Genomic DNA, 18,830 nt, shown 5'->3' on the forward strand with positions numbered 1-18,830 from the left:
GTACACTCAAACTACGCAATCATGTAGTTTGAGTGTACACTCAAGCGACATGGCCGCGTAGTTTGAGTGTTAGTGTGAGTAAACGAAAACTTACTGTGACCATGTCGTTTGAGTATACACTCAAACGACTTGGTCATGTAGTTTGGGTGCACACTCAAACGACATGGCCGCGTAGTTTGAGTGTAAACTCAAACGACATGGACACGTAGTTTCAGTGTTAGTGTGAGTAACACTCAAACGACTTGTCCATAGTCGTTTGAGTATACACTCAAACGACTTGGCCATGTAGTTTGAGTGTAACTCAAACTCAAAGTAACACTCAAACGACATGGTCATGTCGATGCGAGTGTACACTCAAACGACTTGGCCAAGTCGTTTGAGTGTACACTCGACGCGACATGGTCGTGTCGTTGAGTAAATAAAACGACCCGGAGGGTTCGTTTTGGCGATACCGGTTGAATTGGTTGCTGGGCTTGGGCTTTGATGGCAAACTTGTAATATGGCAAATTTGTAAAATTTCTTTTTTTTTAGGGGTTGCCCAATCCAATTTGATGATTGCCCAATGGAATCACCAAAAGAAATTGGCCGGTAGCCCTTACAGCTTGAGGTTTGTTTGTAATAATAATAAAAAAAACACACACACACACACAAATAAACAATAATAACCATTTCAAAACATAATAATAATAATAATTAAAAAAAAAAAAAAATTGTTTAAGTAAAATGCTGGTTTCTTGGATGAGATGACAATCGTAAATTCTAAGAGTTGTCTATGTGGCTTCATCTATTCTGTCTTTTCTAGAAGGTGAATTCTTTAACTGCACTTCCGTTAGATAGAACGTGTTAGGGGTGGGAATTTGGCCCTAACGACCCTAACCCAGGCCTGACCGACCCGACCCTAAGCCCTATAAAGCCCTCACAGAGTTTAGGGCAGGGCCGGCCCGACCCTAATGCCTTCTAGGGTAGGGCTAGGGCTAAGGTTCTGAAACATAGGCCCGACCCTAATTCAGCCCTAACCAAGCCTTAGTTATAGTTTCACATTTTCACTATAAATACACGTACCATAATTGTCCAACTCTTTATTAAATATTTTCAATTAAAATATTGCCCTTTGTAATTTATCACTTACACCCAAGGGTATTTCCAATAACTTGACTTATATAACAAAAACTTGTCAACTTATCTAGCAGCTATGAAGAACAATGAGCACTAGCCTAATAAAAAATAAGACTTTATTCATTTGATCATCAAATCAAAGTCTAGAACTTATTATTCTCAATTTATTTTCCCACTTACTTCTTATAAATTATATTTTTATTCACATCCAAACCAAGTCTAGAACTAAAGGTTTCCGTCCACACCATTAAAGTGAAATACAGAGCAGACATTTGTAACACAGAAACTTAAAAACAACCTTTGTCTGAAAAATGACATTTGTAAAAAGAAGAAAATATATAGGGCCGGCCTTAAAATCCGGCCCTAAAGCCTTTAAATAGGGCTTAGGGTAGGGTCAGGGCTTGAGATTTAGACTTGTGACCCTGCCCGGCCCGACTCTATACTGACTTTAGGGCCGGGCCAACCCGGCCTTAATAACTGAAGGGCTTTTAAATGTTTAGGGCTGGGCTAGCCCAACCCGGCCCATTGCCCACCCCTAGAACGTGTCGTAAATCATCGTCAAAAAATTGAAAATTAGATGATTACTCATTTACTCGATTCCAAATATAAAAAAATTCTTTGTTGCGCGAGTGGGCTTATTGGGCCGTGGTTCGTGGGCTTGTAATAAATAACATATCCACATTCCACAATGAGTTGTTTGATTGTGAGCCAGACTCATGTTACCAACTACTATAGAGTCCTTGGTCGCAGCTTATAGATACTAGTCTGGCCCATTCTATAAAATAATTTACAAAAATTGAATTATTTATTTAATTTTTTTGTGTATAGTATTTATTTTTTTTTATTTTGCTTTGGGTGTAAGAATTAATTCGTAGTAATCACATAATTATAATGGAAAAACAATCACAAAAAAAGTGACCAAAAGTCGTACAGTTTTTAATATTAAATCACTATTATATTGCAGCATTGTACGTCGAGATCAGGATTTTTCAATTGAGTTGGTAAAAATTTGTACATGTTTTATAGATGCAACTTAGCGAGTTTTATCTTTTATCTAACAAAACAGAACAGTGTGGGGGGGGGCAAAGGGCCCCATACAGTGGCTACAAATCTTCTTCACAAAATATGACATGGCAAATCCAAATAATTTAGGGATTTATGCAATTTTGTTAAACCAAGTGTCTATGGGATCTATCCAAATATCACCCAAAAGCAGTGTTATCAGACCCGGCCTGGCGGTTTGACCTAGTGAACTGGCAACCCAGTCTCCAAACTGGGTTGGGTCATTAAGTGGATCGTTTCAACAATTAACCCAGTCCTAACCCAGTAAAACCGGTCGATTTTCTATTAAACTGGTTAAATTGGGGCCCGGCCTGGCGGTTTGACCTGGTGAACCGGAAACCCAGTTTCCAAACCGGGTTGGGTCATTAAGTGGATCGTTTCAGCAATTAACCCAGTCCTAACTAGGGGTGGGAATTTGACCCTAACGACCCTAACCCGGCCCTGACCGACCCGACCCTAAGCCCTATAAAGCTTTCACAACTAAAGCCCTCACAGAGTTTAGGGCCGGCCCGGCCCGACCCAAATGCCTTCTAGGGCACGGGCTAGGGCTAAGATTCTAAAACATAGGCCCGACCCTAATTCAGCCCTCATTAGCGGACCCTAACCAAGCCCTAACCGCCCCTGTTTCACACTTTCACTATAAATACACATACTATAATTGTCCAACTCTTTGTTAAATATTTTCAATTAAAATAACATTGTCTTCGTAATTTATCACTTACACCCAAGTGGTACTTCCAATAACTTGTCTTATATAACAAAAACTTGTCAACTTAATGTACCATGAAGAACAATGAGCACTAGCCTAATAAAAAATAAGACTTTATTCCTTTGATCATCAAGTTAAAGTCCATAACTTATTATTCTCAATTTCTTTTCTCACTTATTTCTTATAAATTATATTTTTATTCACATCCAAGCCAAGTCTAAAACTAAAGATTTCCTTACACACCATTAAAGCAAAATACAGAGCAGACATTTGTAACATAGAAACCAAAAAACAACATTTGTCAGAAAAATGACATTTGTAATCTTAAACCTTTCTCCATCACTTGTTCAAAAGCCAATATTTTCATTTTCATATACAAAGCTTGACTCACTTTTAAATTAGAAGAAATGTAATATTATATTTGTTTGAATCTATTATAGAAATAATTTATGATATTACAAATAGTTTAACAACTTCCATGACCCTTAACCAAAACTATTATGTTTCTTCTTTATATCTATTACTTCTTCCTTTAAAATGATAATATAATTATTTGTCTATGTATTTCAATTTAAAATGTAATTTTAGTGAGGTTTGAGTACAAGGAAGAACAAATTCGAACTCTCGATGTCTTGATTCATTAGATTGTGGATGTGCATTTTAAATTTTGGACTTATACTGGGATTATTACTTAGATTGGTTGGACTTTGAGTTTGTAGATTATTGTACATTTTTGTAATATAAATGAGTTTTAAAAGCTGATGTAGTAAAAAAGAAAATATATAGGCCCGGCCCCAAAAAAGCCTTTAAAAGAGGGCTTAGGGTAGGGTAAGTGGCTTGAGGTTTAGACTTGTGACTCGGCCCGACCTATGTCTTGACTTTAGGGCCGGGCCGACCCGGCCCTAATATTTGAAGGGCTTTAAATGTTTAGGGCCGGGCTAGCCCGACCCGGCCCATTGCCCACCCCTAGTCCTAACCCAGTAAAACCGGTTAAACCAGGGCGGTTTTAACCGAACCGGTTCATGAGAAATTTTTAACTACAAAAAATAAATTCAGTAGGAGAGAGGGCTCGAACCATGGGTCAATAAGTTATGTATTCACAGTGATTCGAACCGAGGACCTCCAAAATCACTAAGGCCCTGTTTGGTAGCCTGTATTGCCCAACCCATTCATGGGTTAGGGTGCACTATCCCGATTTTTATGTTTGGTTCCTATTTTTTGAGCCCAAGCCTGTAGACCTTAAGCTACTAGTTGGTTGGCCCAACCACAAAAGTATGAATAACGGTATCCATTGGAAAAGGTTGGATTTCAATCTACATCATACTAAATAAGAAAAGGACCGACAAAAAAAAAAAAAAAAAAAATGAGAAAACACAGCCGTACTCTCTTCTTCTTCACCACTTCAACAATTTATTCCCCCCCCACCACCATCTTCTCTCCACACCTTGTTTCTCTTACTTAAACAAAAAAGAAAAGTGCAATATCTCAAAGCAAAACCCACCGTTTTCATCACACAAAATCTCTATTTTCTCAAATTTGAACATCTCTCTACTCATATCATCTCTTGATTTCTCCAATTTTGAAGATACAAAATGAAACCCACTTGATTTTTGCGATTTCCAAATTGTTGCTACTAAAGAAGTTTATGTAATATTTCTTTGTAAATTTCTTTCAAGAAAATAGAAATATATATGTGGTTGTTTTGGTATATTAATTTGGGAGTTTGATTAACAATATGTTTTAAGATTACATTGTATTGGGTTTTCTATTTGAAGTTTTTCATGATTATTTTGTGTGTTTCTGGTGCAATAAGTTTTGAGGAAGAGTAGGCAAGAACCAAACAACTTGTGTTATTGATCATCTCTGGGACATGAACCACGAGAATTGGATACTCCAAATTTGGCTAAGTACCACCTACTACAGCATAAGTTGTTACTGCCAAACAGAGCCTAATAGACAACATTCCACTAAGCTACAATATCAACTTTTGCTATAAAAATTAAACAAATACATTGTATATATATTTATTGCGGACCAAGCAATGACCCACTGGTCCAACCAATGACCTACTGGTTGAACCACTAACCCAATGACCCAGTCTTTTCACCGGGTTGACCTCTGGGATGGGTCTGATAACATTGTTCAAAAGTCGACAACTGCCGCTGAGTTTATAAACTGTTGGGCTTCGAAATTTGACATGATACTTTATATAGGGCTGACCCAATTGATGCTATTAGGCTTATAGATAAATGGGCAATTGGGCTACCCTTGATTGGGTTTTTTGGCGCCGAAGTCGCGACGAGTTGTTCAGTGCCGTACGCCACGGGAAACCCTAGTAGTAAAAAACTTAGGATAGGGTTATATCGTGTCGATTTATTCCAGTCTATAAGAGAAGGGTGAAATTGCAGTAAAATGTTATAATAATAGAAGCTTTTCTTTACTGTTGAGCAGCAATTGATGTTTCTTGCGTAGTAGCAAAACAAATGCTTTCTATGAAACATGGATTCTGTCAATTCCTTATCCTCTGCTTTCTATGCGTTGGAGTTAGCTATTCTTTCCACTGCTTGATGAACTGGATTTGGTCACTTTGATGAACTAAATATGTATCATGTTATGAATTATTAGTTCACATAGTATTTTAACTTTACATGGTTAAGGGAAAAATTCCCACATTTCTTTTTGTGTATTTATTTCTCTATGACATTATTTCAAGCGCCTCCCTTGTTTGTCCAAGAAGGTTGAATACAGTTGCCGCAATGTGAGATGGTGTCATTCCAGCTGCCATCATTTGATCCACTGGTGATCCATGGTCAATGTACCTATCAGGAAGAACCAAAGGTCTCCACTGCACAAAAGTTATCAAGTCACAGTGTGAGTACTGCAGCTATAGTCTAATGCATCTACAAACTCTTGAAAGCATATTGATGATACGATTAGTTGTGTACTTGCTTACCTTCAATTTGCCATCAAAAAGGCCATTAAGGGCCAAAAAGTGAGCAACATGAGACCCAAAGCCTCCAATTGATCCCTCTTCTACTGTGATTAGAACCTCGTGTGAATTAGCTAGCCTGCGAATGAGAGCTTGATCAAGTGGTTTGCAGAAGCGCGCATCTGCGACTGTCAACCTCAAACCGTGCTGTTCTACCATGGAAGCTGCAGCTACGCAACTTCGAACTGCTGTTCCATAGCCCAAGAGTGCCACTCTCTCACCCTCGACCAATATCCGACCTTTCCCAACCTGTTGTAAAAGTTCTCATTCAGTTACTAGCTTTAAACTGCAGTCCCATTAATGAGGTCCGCCTACCCTGAGAGAGAACTACAGGTTTAGTTGTTAATTACCTCTAAAGGAATGCCCTTGTTTCCTGGTGGCAGCTCAACACCAATCCCATTTCCTCTCGGGTATCGAAAACAACTGGGCCGATCATCTATAGCAGCAGCGGTTGCAACCATGTGAAAGAGCTCACCTTCATCTGAAGGAGCCATCACCACCATATTTGGCAGGCATGCCATGAAAGTAACATCAAATGACCCAGCATGTGTGGGACCATCTGCTCCAACTAGTCCAGCCCTATCCAGCGCAAACCTTACTGGTAATTTTTGAAGATCAACGTCATGTACCACCTAAAATGGAAGTAGTAAAATTCAGCCTGTATGGACCTTAAGCGTAAAAGTCACTTATTTATCCCATTGTCGTGAGTTATAAACCACAATATTTATTTCTTTCAGTCAGAAATTAACTCCATATTTAGCAATAAGATCATGTCTAAAGAAGAAGCTAATACTAAAGATGAAAAATGCCCCCGCTTGCCTGATCATAAGCTCTCTGCAAAAATGATGAGTAGATAGCACAGAAAGGCTTAAGGCCTTCACAGGCCAGTCCTGCAGCAAATGTGACAGCATGTTGCTCTGCAATCCCAACATCAAAGCATCGTGTGGGAAAGCGGCGGAGGAACATATTCAAGCCTGTCCCTCCTCCCATTGCAGCATGAATGGCTACAACACCTTTATCTGCTTCTGCTTCAGCAATCAAAGCCTCTGCAAAGTAGGTAGTGTAAGACTGAGTACTGCTGCTGCCTTTGAACTGCTTTCCAGTTGCTGGATCAAACTTGGCTACACCTACAAATGAAAAACCAATGGGTGGTTTAAAAAATTTACTCTCTAGATGGAAGCTTATTAATCTCAGCTATAAATAGTTTACCAATTACCATGATACTTGTCTGCAGCTCTTTCTGCATATGGGTATCCTCGGCCTTTATCAGTGACGACGTGAATGAGTACTGGGCCTGTTGTATGAGTGCTCTTCACCTCTTTCAGTATAGTCACAAGATCATCTATGTTGTGACCGTCCACCGGGCCAATGTAATACAGACCAAGTTCTTCAAACAGTGATGAGCCTGAACCACTGATCATCCCACGCGTATATTCATCCACTTTTGCTGCTATTTCATGCACAGACCCTCCAAGCTGCTTCGTAACTCCCTGCATATCTCAGTTGCATTTTAGTTTAGACAGTTCCAATGAGTCAAAATTCATATGTACTTGCTTGTGTGGATGACGGATGACCACTAACCTTGGCGACTTCTCTTAATTCTCTGAGGGGTCTACTGGACTGCAACCTGCTGAGAGCACTGCTGAGAGCTCCCACCGGAGGTATGGGCCCATCCAGATTTGCAGTCGGTAAGGAAACTTGCTTGTTGTCATTGAGGATAACAATCATGTCAGTGTCAAGGTATCCTGCATTGTTCATTGCTTCATAGGCTTGCCCTGCAGTCATGGCACCATCACCTATAATAGCGACAACATGATTGTCTCTGCCTTTCAGATCTCTTCCAACAGCCATTCCTGACCAGAGAAGATGCAAGAGATTGAAAAAGATTCGTAAGATTTAATCTTATAACCGTAATTGTCGAATTCAGGTAGAAATATTTATTTCCTTCAGGCAGATGTAGGATAAAAAGGTACCAAGTGCTGCAGAGATGCTGGTAGAACTATGACCAGCACCAAAGCAATCATATTCACTCTCCGAGCGTTTTGTAAATCCTGCTAGTCCATTAGTTTGTCTCAATGTTTGCATTTTATCTCTTCTCCCAGTCAGGATTTTATGTGGATAAGTCTGCAGGACCAATCATGTATTAGTAGTCTTGTTAGTTTAAGTCTGATCCTTGCAGCAATCATATTGTATTCTTCAATCTCTATGCATAGGAAATAAATTAGGAAAGAAGGGGACCTGGTGTCCAACATCCCATAGAAACTTGTCTTGTGGAACATTGAAGACATAATGAAGAGCCACAGTGAGTTCAACCACGCCGAGGCTTGAACCGAGGTGGCCACCAGTCTTGGAGACGTTAAAGATGACATCGGAGCGCAGTTCATCAGCGAGTTGTTTCAGTTCCTGGATCAACATATAATATTAAGGAGCTTATAAGTTGATTCCCCTTATTAATGCAATAAGTTGTAAGTTAAACTTGTACTTTCTCTTCTAAATGTCTACCTTGATAGAGAGATTTTTCATGTGGATGGGATAGTTAATTGTGTCCAACAGAGGAGTTGGCGGTCTCTGTGAATGATACTCCCCCTTCTCTGATAGCGAAGCCCTTACTTCACCTGACCTTTTTCTGACCTGCACACAAGATTAGAACAAACCAATCCATTTCTTTCAGTGACTTTCAACTCAAATTCTCCATCCCCTTTTCCTATGAAAGCAACTATAAAGATTTAAACATACATAGGGAATCTTATCTTAATATTATAATATACTAATAAACACATCCAGATTATATTATAAACCTTGAAAAGTATCCAAAAACATAAAATAGATAAAACCATACTCTTACTAAGTGCTACTATTCTTAAATGTAGTTATACTATATCTTTATATGAACATACAAATGATTGAAGTTCTAACCTGAACAATATTTTGCTGAAAGGGGTACTGCAGCAAATGAGAACATAGAGAACTAGTCTTGTGTGTGTCTGTGGCTCCTGCTCTAGAGAGACATGAAGGAAAGGAGAATGTAGAGAGAGCCATTAGAGAGTAGCTACTAGTAATACAATTGACAGATGAATAGAGAGAGAGCTGAGCTTGAGAAACCAAGTATGGAGTATGCAGAAAGAAACAAAACCAAGATGAATGTATCTTGGTGCGTGGAACTAATAATAGACAGAATGAAAGAGATGGGGGATGTCTGTGCACTACTAAAGTGGTAGTGCAGCAGAGAGAAGTGGGTTGAATTCTATAATATAGTTTGTCTTCTCACTATAATGTGTGTGTGGTGGAAATTGGTAGTTGTGGTCACAGGAGCTGAAACTCATACTTGTCCTTCTTGTAGCTTTTCCCTTGCTAGTGTCTCTACTCTCTAAGTCTCTATAGTCTTCTACTGATAATTTGAGCCAATACTCATGCAGAATAGTGGGGGAGCTTACACCATTGGACCACGTCATCGGGTATCACGAATGGATAAGAGGATGTGAACTTAATTAGGTTGACATTTATTCTCAATTATTCCTCGAGATTATATGCAACTACGGATGGCATACATTTCATTGCCAAGTTTTTTTTAAGATAAAAAAGTGTGATAAAAAGATTCGAAACATTAACGAAACTAACTAATTTTGGTCGTTCAAGCGCTAATTATCGTGAAACATTTTGGTCGGCCATAACAACAATTTGTGAGGCCGAAGTCAGCTGCTTAGTCCATTTTACGTTTGAGGGAAAAGGGGGAATGTACCATTTGGTTCTCGCACTTAGAATGGGCTCATCAGCAACCTGCCCACTCGCAGTGCCTCGAGCTTGGACTGGAGTAACTGGACATGCCTCCAATGTGTAGTCTACTTGTAACTGATGTGCTCAATAGCTACCTTATTGCTAATTGCGCATCGAGAACGGTTAAGAACCTGAAAATACAAGCCAATTAACCAACTAATCTCTACATACGAGTATGCAAATTCGTCCAACAAGTATTCATTAGGCTAAGTCCAATGGTTTGGGGCTCCATTGCACCAAACCACAATAGAATAGTTCATAACGTTAGTGGGATAGCGTTATAACACCCAATGGTTTTTACCAAAATAAAAATAAAAACACCTCCCTAGCCGCATTTGACAATGGCGTGTAAAAAAAAATCCCTAACCGCCACTCTCAAAGGTGTATGGATTTTTTTTCCCTTCTTTCCCATTTTGCCCTTTTTTCCTTAAGTATACAAAAAATAATAATAAGGATACAAACGTAATTTATCAAAACTAAAGATTTTTAAAATAAATTTGGTCAAACAAATTTTCTAACTATCGTTTCTACTGGCATGCCGACCATACGCTATATCGTTAAAACTGGCGGTATAGATAGGTAAACTTATACTGATAGCGTTGGCGGGTTATCATTTTGACGTACCATTGGATTACAATTTCCGTCACATTTGATGTTTTGTCGCACTATTGGACTTAGCTTTAGTCAAATTGGTCCAACAAATATTTTCGTATTATTTTAGGTAGTTTAATTGGACACTCATCAAATTGGATTGGGCAACCCCTAAAAAAAAGAAATTTTACAAGTTTGCCATCAAAGCCCAGGCCCAACAACCAATTCAACCGGTCTCGCCATAACAAAACCTCCAAGTCATTTGAGTGTACACTCAAACGGTCTCACCATGTTGTTTAAGTATACACTCAAACGATACCACCATGTCGTTCTAGTGTACATCCACGCGGTCTAAGCCTATCGTTTGAGAATTGGCTCCTGGAATCTCCATGGAATGGCCTAATCATGCCGTTTGAGTGTACACTCAAACGGCTTGAACATATTATTTAGTATCACATGCAAGCGGTATGGCTTGGTCGTTTGGGGCTTTTATGGGGCAACCTGGGAGAGTCGTTTGAACTAAAATAATTAAAAAGTTCTAACCCAAGGAAATTCCTGATTAACCAATGATTAGCCCGATTAACCAATAAAAATTGATTACATAAACATCAATTACACTTTTCTTATACATAAACACCGAACACTTTTCTTACAATACAAAATCATTAATCGATCATAATTGTACAATAATTTATTTAAACAATGATATGCAAAATTGAATTAGTAATAATAAATTATCAACACATCCCAATTGAATTAGCAAAATTGAAATCCAATTTAAAAAATTGGGTTAGGAACAACACAATTAGTTGCACCAACACAATTACATGCACTCTGCACTCTTTATCTGTTATGACATAGTATCTATATAACCAAGATAAAACATGTAATCAAACATGCCAAAATCTAAAATAATATAATCAAACATGCCAAAATCTAAAATAATAATTTGTTTTATATCTAAACTTGTTATTTTTCATTTTTTTTCAATTGTGAATCATAAACTAGTTTGGGGTTTAGGGTTTAAAGTTTAGGGTTTACAAATTTCATACCAACATATTTCACTCAATTATATGAAATAATAATTTGTTTTATATCTAAACATATTATTTTTTATTTTCTTTTTCAAATTGTGAATCATAAACTAGTTTGGGGGTTTGGGGTTTGGGGTTTGGGGTTTAGGGTTCAGGGCTTACAAATTTCGTACCAACATATTTCACTTAATTATTCGAAATAATAATTTTTTTTATATCTAAACTTGTTATTTTTTATTTTCTTTTTCAAATTGTGAATCATAAACTAGTTTGGGGGTTTAGGGTTTAGGGTTTAGGATTCAAGGTTTACAAATTACGTAACAACATATTTCACTTAATTATTCGAAATAATAATTTGTTTTATATCTAAACTTGTTATTTTCATTTTTTTTTCAATTGTGAATAATAAATTAGTTTGGGGTTTAGGGTTTACAAACATATTTCACTCAATTATTCGAAATATATCAAAATTTCAAATATCTCTTCTTAGAATACTCAAGTTTCTCATTTACTCCTTACTCTTTTTTTTCATACTCAATCAAATACTCAAGTTTCTCATTTACTCTTTACTATTTTCATACTCAATCAAAACCCAATCAAAATCTTAAATGGAACACGAAGATGAAGAAGAAGCATTTAAGGTAATGCTTGAGATGCAATAACAAATTAGAGAAGGAGAAAATAGAAGAAATGTTGAAGGTGAAGAACAACCAATAGAAAGTGAAGAAGTGGCAAAAAATGTTGAAGGTGGAGGTGAAGAAGTTGAAGAAATAGAAAATGCGACTAGTCGAGCAAATGAGGTTCCGAGAAATCGTCGACAACAAAGACAAGCAAACCTAAATAATGAGGTAACACTTGATTAGAATGAATACAAAACACTTGATTGATTGAATGAATGAATGAATCTACAAGAGAGCATTGATTAGAATGAATGCAAAACACTTGATTGATTGAATGAATGAATGAATGTAAAACACTTGAATGAATGAATCAACAACATTTAGAACCCGAGCCCAAACGACACCTCTGGGTCGTTTGGGGACTCTAGCAACCAACATGGCTGGGTCGTTTGGACCTTCTATGGAACTACATGACAGGGTCGTTTAGGAACTTTATTAGCCGATGTGGCTGGGTCATTTGGACCCTTTATGGAACTACATGGCTGGGTCGTTTAGATTGAAAAGTAAACCATAATGGTTTTTATCAGTAAAAGTAAACCATAATTAGATTAAAACCCTAAATTTTGACATGTAATTAGGGTTTGGTCTCAACAATCCTTAACCCTTATTAAAAATTCTGGGGTTTGGTCTCCACATTATTATATTGATTCAATTAAGTAGACAGAAACATGCAAATGATACCATAAAAGCCATATATACCTTTCGACAAGCGATACTAAACACGGTTGTTTTCCTGCGTTCTAACCAATCTTTCTAATGGATCCGACTTCACCAACTAAAAGTACCCAAATTGACTTGATACAATAACTAATTAAAAGATGAGGAGATGGGGTTAGATGGGGTGGAGTAATGAACTAATGTAGTGTGATTACGTGATGGCTAATGGACTTATGAAATGATTAGGTGTGATGAGGAGATAGATCGATCAGGTGATGGAGGGCTAGGGCTTTGGAACGACTTCTTCTTTTTCATTAGCTTACAATTGTTTCCCGCGCTCTCGAAATATTCCTCCAGTTAACAACTTGGAATCTCACTAGAATTTGAAATGAAATATCAAATCAAAATTTAACTTAACAAATCAACAGGAAATTGACACTTTCATCTAGGGATGTCCATCTAAGGGTGATAAAAGGGTCAGGCCGGGCTAGCCCAGCCCTCAAACCATAAAAGCCCTCATGATTGAGGGCCGGGTTATCCCGCTCCTATTTTGTATTGAGGGTCGGGTCGAGTAGGGTCAAACATGAAAACTCAAGCCCTTAACCCGCCCCTTGACCCTCATTTTTTAGGGTCAAATGAGGGTCGGGTCGGGCCCAGTCTAATTATATTTTACTAGTTTATTTTTTTTTTTTTTTGTGATTTTTTATTTATTTTTATCATACTTTGATTATGTATATTAATTTTAAGTAAGTATACAAAACTAATTCTTATGCCTTTAAAAAAAAAAAAAAAAAAAAAGATAGAGATGGTGGAAGAGATGATACTCTTAAAACATTTACATTTTTCATACTTAACTATGTTGTTAGGTTGGATTTGCTTTTATGTATGACTTATATACATATCATTTAATCAATTACAAAAAACGCATATGTTATGTTATGTTCTAATTTATCCCTTATTGAAAACTAATTTAGTGATTTTTTTTATACAACTTAGATAATTAGAGTATAATACATAAATATAATGTAAAATAACAAGAAAACGTATGAGGGCCAAGTAAGGGCTGGTGACGGCTTAATGAGGGCCCGACTCATGTTTAAGAATCTAGGCCCTAGCCCGCTCCTTATAAGCATGAGGGTCGGGCCTGCCTGCCCCTAAAATCTGTGAGGGCCAACTTTTAAGGGCTTGAACATACAATTTTGAGGGGCGGGTTGAGGGTCTGAGGGCCAAATTATCACCCTTAGCCCATCTTGCCCGAAACCCGCACCAAACCCTACAAAACTCAAACCTAAACACAGACCAAAATACATAGGGTAGGGTTTGGTCACAGACTCTAAACCCGAACTGACCTGAGCCCAACCCGATAATTTAGCCCTAAACCTGTTAAAATGGCTAAAGAAACCCGAAACCGAATCCCAAATCCGGTTTCAATTGCATACTACTAATCTCATATAAAAGAATGAGTTAGATAAATATTTGGATTGTGATTTCATTCATGTTTATAGTGATGAGTTATTTAATATATTGGATTATGGAAAAATTTATGTTGGGATTTCCAATTTTTTTGGTAATTGCACGTGATCATGTGTCTATAGTTCCTTCCGAGCCGCTCGACCCACACCGTATCAAAAGCCGTTGACCCAACCCCGTTGATCCGCACAATTTCAAGACTCTAACTCGAATATTTTTGAATTTTGTTTATATTTTCTTTTAACTTTTGTACGAATTTGGGAGATAAAAAACTTATGAGTTCAACATCAATTTAAATATTCAAGTTTGAACATTGGGCAAATATCGAGAGTTCAAATTCAACTTTCTAATTTTGGAGAAGATGAATCATTCATCCTTGTATTAATTTTGAATTCTTTTAGTTTATATTTTTCTCTATATTTTATTGTTTTGTACTATAGATCCTCGCTCCCATCTTCATTTTATCATGTTGTGGAAAATAATCAATTTACAAATGGTAGATCATAATAAAGAAAATTCAAATTTTCAGATATGGTTTTGGGTTCAAGTTCAAGTTTTTTATTTTTGTTTATTTTTCATTAATTGATTCCATTTTTTTTTTCTCTATGTTGTGAATTGGAAGGATATTATTACTTGCAGAATTAGAATTAGAAAGTTTTTATCTTTGTAAGAAATAAAGATCTTGGTCGGAGCCCAATCAAAGCCCAAGCCCATGAGCTGAAGATGGCTATTTAAAGAATCAATAAGTGAGAGCTCATGGAATAAATTGTGCTATCAAGAATGGAAGGAAATCTATAAAGGATAATTGCAACTACCCCCATATTTTCTTACCATTTTCACCTCATGAAAACGATTATTTTGCAATTTTTTAGATTTTTGTTGATCCAACAGAATTAAATATTCAAACAATTTGTCGAGATCGATAAACAACTCATTTCAGCCAGATATTCAATCTATCCAAAATCTATGAGTATAATGTTTCTTTTTACCAATATACATTATGTGCAACTTTTGAATGTAATAAAGAGCAACAAATTGGTCTATTATCCTTTGGGTGATGACACCATAGGTCTGGGGTTCGAACCCCGCTATACACAATTGAGTTACTAATCTCTTTAAGAACAAGCTTGCCCACTCATTTTATGCTGGTGTCGACTAACAAAGTTGGTAAAACCTTTGGGTGATGATACCAGAGGTCTGGGGATCAAACCCCACCAGCATGATACATACTATGTAGCATCCACTTTTTGGGATGATATAGATTATATAGTATCCTATTGAGCACCATTATCACTTGGTTCTCACCATTTTTATTGGAAGTTTTGGTCTGCCTAAGTATGAATGATACATACAATGTAGCATACTGTTGAGAAACTAAGAATGCCACAATGAATAAAATTCCAAAATCTATTACAAAAATCATGTCAGAATCTATTACAAAAATCATGTTAGAAGATTTCACAACGAGTGCTTAAAATTACTTACAAACTTTTATATTGTTCGAAGCCAAATATTCTTTTTCCCTTACATCAAATATTGATCATCCGGAAAAAGACATATCCATCATCACTACAAAACTTTTGGAGTCTATATCCGTCTTGAGGCTCACACCTAACATCGTCATCTGGGACATCATCATCATCAGGGACATTATCAACCGGTAGGCCTGTAAGTTCAATATATATATTGCAAATTTACCTTCTAAAGTCATAATCATTAGTAGGTAACAATGAAAATGAGCAAAAATGGAAACATTCGCATACCTTGCAAATTAGGTTTGGGCACATGTGGACACCTACGCTTTGTATGCTCTGTAGATTGACATTTGCTACACTTGTTCTTTCCAGCTCTCCCATTTTGCTCAGCAGCTTCCACTACGACTACATAACAAGCAACCCAAAATAAAACTTTATCTCTTCACAAAGGAAATTTCAGAATCCAAAAGTGAGATCTACATAAATACATGTTATTTTTCTTAAAACGTGTACTCGGACAACTTATCAAGATAGATTAAGCGCATTTACTTACATAAGTAAATTTATTTATAAAAAATACTCATATAGGAACTTACATCCAACATCTCCGTTCAACTCATCATGTGCAACTCAAGCATTGAGCTTAACATTCTCCCTATTTACACCTACAACAGAGCGCACCACAACAAAAATGCGGCCAAATAAAAATCACAAGCAAATGCCCCATCAAAAATAATCAAACAAAGTGCTAACAAACGACTGAGAAAATGGATCATTACAATCTTAAACAAGGCTGTCACCAACTTATATAAACTTACCCCTACCTTTTGGATACAAGAGTGGGCATTTGGGCTTGGTGTGCCCTACAATACCACAATTGCCACACTTATTTCTTTTCATCTCGTTCTGACATTTTAATCTATCAGGATTTTTGGGCTGACCCTTGCATTTTACATATGGTGGATCATTAACTGATTGACGATGTGTGGGTTTAGGAGGAGTAAAAGGAAACTCGAAGGGAATTGGTAGGCTGCGTTCAAAAGTTGATGGACCTGGGGCTTGCCATCCAAAGTAGATCGAGTCTCATAATTTATTTGGAAAGAAGTTAACACGACTTTAAAGGCTTCACTGTCTCCCAGAGTTTTGGAAGCCCACAAACATATATCTTTGCAGTTGCTTGTAAGTTCACCATAACGAACGACTGTGGTAGACCGATTAGAATCATTTGGACCGGGTACTCTAACAACTGATTTAGTGACCCGGGTCCATCTCCTAGAAAAATAGCTCTGCAGAATTTGTCGAACGTCTTTATATTTGTAAACTGAAATTATATGTGTACAAGGAAATCCAGATGACTCAAATAGTATACATGAGCAATTAGCTTCCCTTTCTAGGACGTTGTATTTCACAATTGACTTTTTATGTCTGTTTAAATGACGACTTACAGTGTATACACGAACATTCTCACTCGCATCTTCTCTACCGTCTATAGTGTACATCGCTTCCTGCTTTAACTCCTTCATGAAAATATCAAAAGAAGCTTGAGTGTAGATAGATCCAGCATGTTTTACATATTCATCTAAGTGGGTATCGATAACAGGTATGCTCAGCTCGTTATAGTCTTCACCTCTTCCTCATGCTCTCTCTGGCGGATATTCAAAACTACAATTTCCAATTTCCCAAAAACATCAAAGAACCGCATGTCAAGCCTCACATGATGCCGTATAACAGAATTTATACTCTTGTATTATTGGTTGCTTTTACAACCAGCAAAGAAATAACCATGGAGATAAGCTTCTGACCACTTTTCCCTTTTTTCGTATATCATTCCCACCCAATTGTGCTTATCAACCTTGTAATTTTCCACGAACTTTTCGCATCTTTTATCAAATTCATTACAGGAGCACTTCAAATGCATCATCGAGTTGAAGGCTTTTAAAAATCCTTCCTTGGGGACATTCTTGAGGCAGTTATTCATGATGTGCAAACTACACAAACGGTGCTTCGAATTTGGGAAACTCAATATCAAAACCTCACTAATCGCTGGGTCACCATCAGTAATCATAGATTTTGGGTGTTCTCCATACATTGCATCAATAAATGATTGTAATACCCATTTATAAGATTCCACCGTCTCACTTGTCATCAATGCAAAACCAAAAATTACTGTCTGTCGATGGTTGTTGATCCCAGCAAACACTATAATCGGAATATTGTATTGATTGCTCCTGTATGTTGAATCAAACAACAACAAATCACTAAAGCAACTATAATTTATATGTGAGGTGGAATCTGCCCAAAACAGCCGAACTAGCTGCCCGCTCTCATTTAATTGGTAATTATGGTGAAAGAAAGGATCTGCCTTTGTCTTGCTATTCATGTAACCCAGCAGAGTGTTGGCATCGCTATCAATAAAACAAATTCTCCTATTATACCCCAATTTATTATACAAGTCTTTCTTCAGAAAGCCAACATTTGAGAAATCTCTAGCTCTATGTATAAAGATATCCATTATTTTGCAATGACGAATACCCACATCATTTAGAGTCCTAGCATATTCCAAATCATGTTGAGGCACTTTTCTATGTGATCGACCGAACATCGAGCTTGGATACAGTACAAGTGAATGTGTGTGATCCCCAACAAAATCTTTCACAATCCACAACTTTGCTTGGAAATCAAAACCAAGCTCAGAACGAGCTTCACATTTAAATCTAGTGATTGCTTTGGGTGCTCTTTTGCATTTCCTCAGTATGAGATGCTTTGGATCTCGTTCACCTGTAGCTAAGCACAAAAATCTCCGCTTAACACGATCACCATTTTTACGAACTCTCAAAGTATTCTTACGAACACTAAAGCCCACTACCGCCCACTACCTTGGAATAATCATTATAAAATTTGTACGCCTCCTCCAAAGTTTTGAACTGCAAAGAATAAAAAGTTGTTTTGTCTTCTTCATAAAGTCTATCAGCCTCTGGCCTACTCACGGATGTATCCCTGGTGTCTGTAACTTCATCATTTTCACTATTCACCATGGAAACATTTGATTCATCCATTTCCTCACACCTAAAACTGTCACAACATGTATTTCTAAGCCATTCTCCGTCGTCCTTGGAGATATGATTCATGGTAGAATCACTACATAAAACAAATAGAGACTTTTAGCACAAATTTACACAGTTCTACACCCTCTAAATGGTAATACTTGTAAGACATTAGAGAGGGGGTGCAACCATTTACCCCCAACAAAACAGGTTGGCACCCACTTGGTAA

At 37.2% G+C, this 18,830-nt stretch overlaps 2 protein-coding genes across 2 annotated transcripts; both read right to left on the bottom strand.

Moving 5' to 3' along the window:
- Positions 1-5,473: 5,473 nt before the first annotated feature.
- Positions 5,474-9,235, bottom strand: LOC147518466 (putative 1-deoxy-D-xylulose-5-phosphate synthase, chloroplastic). The gene is made up of 10 exons (XM_086590299.1): positions 8,793-9,235; positions 8,379-8,507; positions 8,115-8,279; positions 7,850-8,000; positions 7,458-7,729; positions 7,093-7,366; positions 6,696-7,003; positions 6,227-6,508; positions 5,841-6,125; positions 5,474-5,732 (listed from the first exon to the last, which is right to left on the bottom strand). The coding sequence occupies exons 1-10, from the start codon at positions 8,913-8,915 to the stop codon at positions 5,583-5,585; spliced, it is 2,139 nt and encodes a 712-aa protein (XP_086446425.1). The 5' UTR covers positions 8,916-9,235; the 3' UTR covers positions 5,474-5,582.
- Positions 9,236-17,304: 8,069 nt separating this feature from the next.
- On the bottom strand, positions 17,305-18,613 carry LOC147518467 (protein FAR1-RELATED SEQUENCE 4-like). The gene is made up of 3 exons (XM_086593926.1): positions 18,424-18,613; positions 17,993-18,341; positions 17,305-17,785 (listed from the first exon to the last, which is right to left on the bottom strand). The coding sequence occupies exons 1-3, from the start codon at positions 18,611-18,613 to the stop codon at positions 17,305-17,307; spliced, it is 1,020 nt and encodes a 339-aa protein (XP_086450052.1).
- Positions 18,614-18,830: the final 217 nt, after the last annotated feature.

The sequence above is a fragment of the Coptis chinensis genome, chromosome 2 (genome assembly GCF_015680905.1).
Source record: "Coptis chinensis isolate HL-2020 chromosome 2, ASM1568090v1, whole genome shotgun sequence".
NCBI lineage: Eukaryota > Viridiplantae > Streptophyta > Magnoliopsida > Ranunculales > Ranunculaceae > Coptis > Coptis chinensis.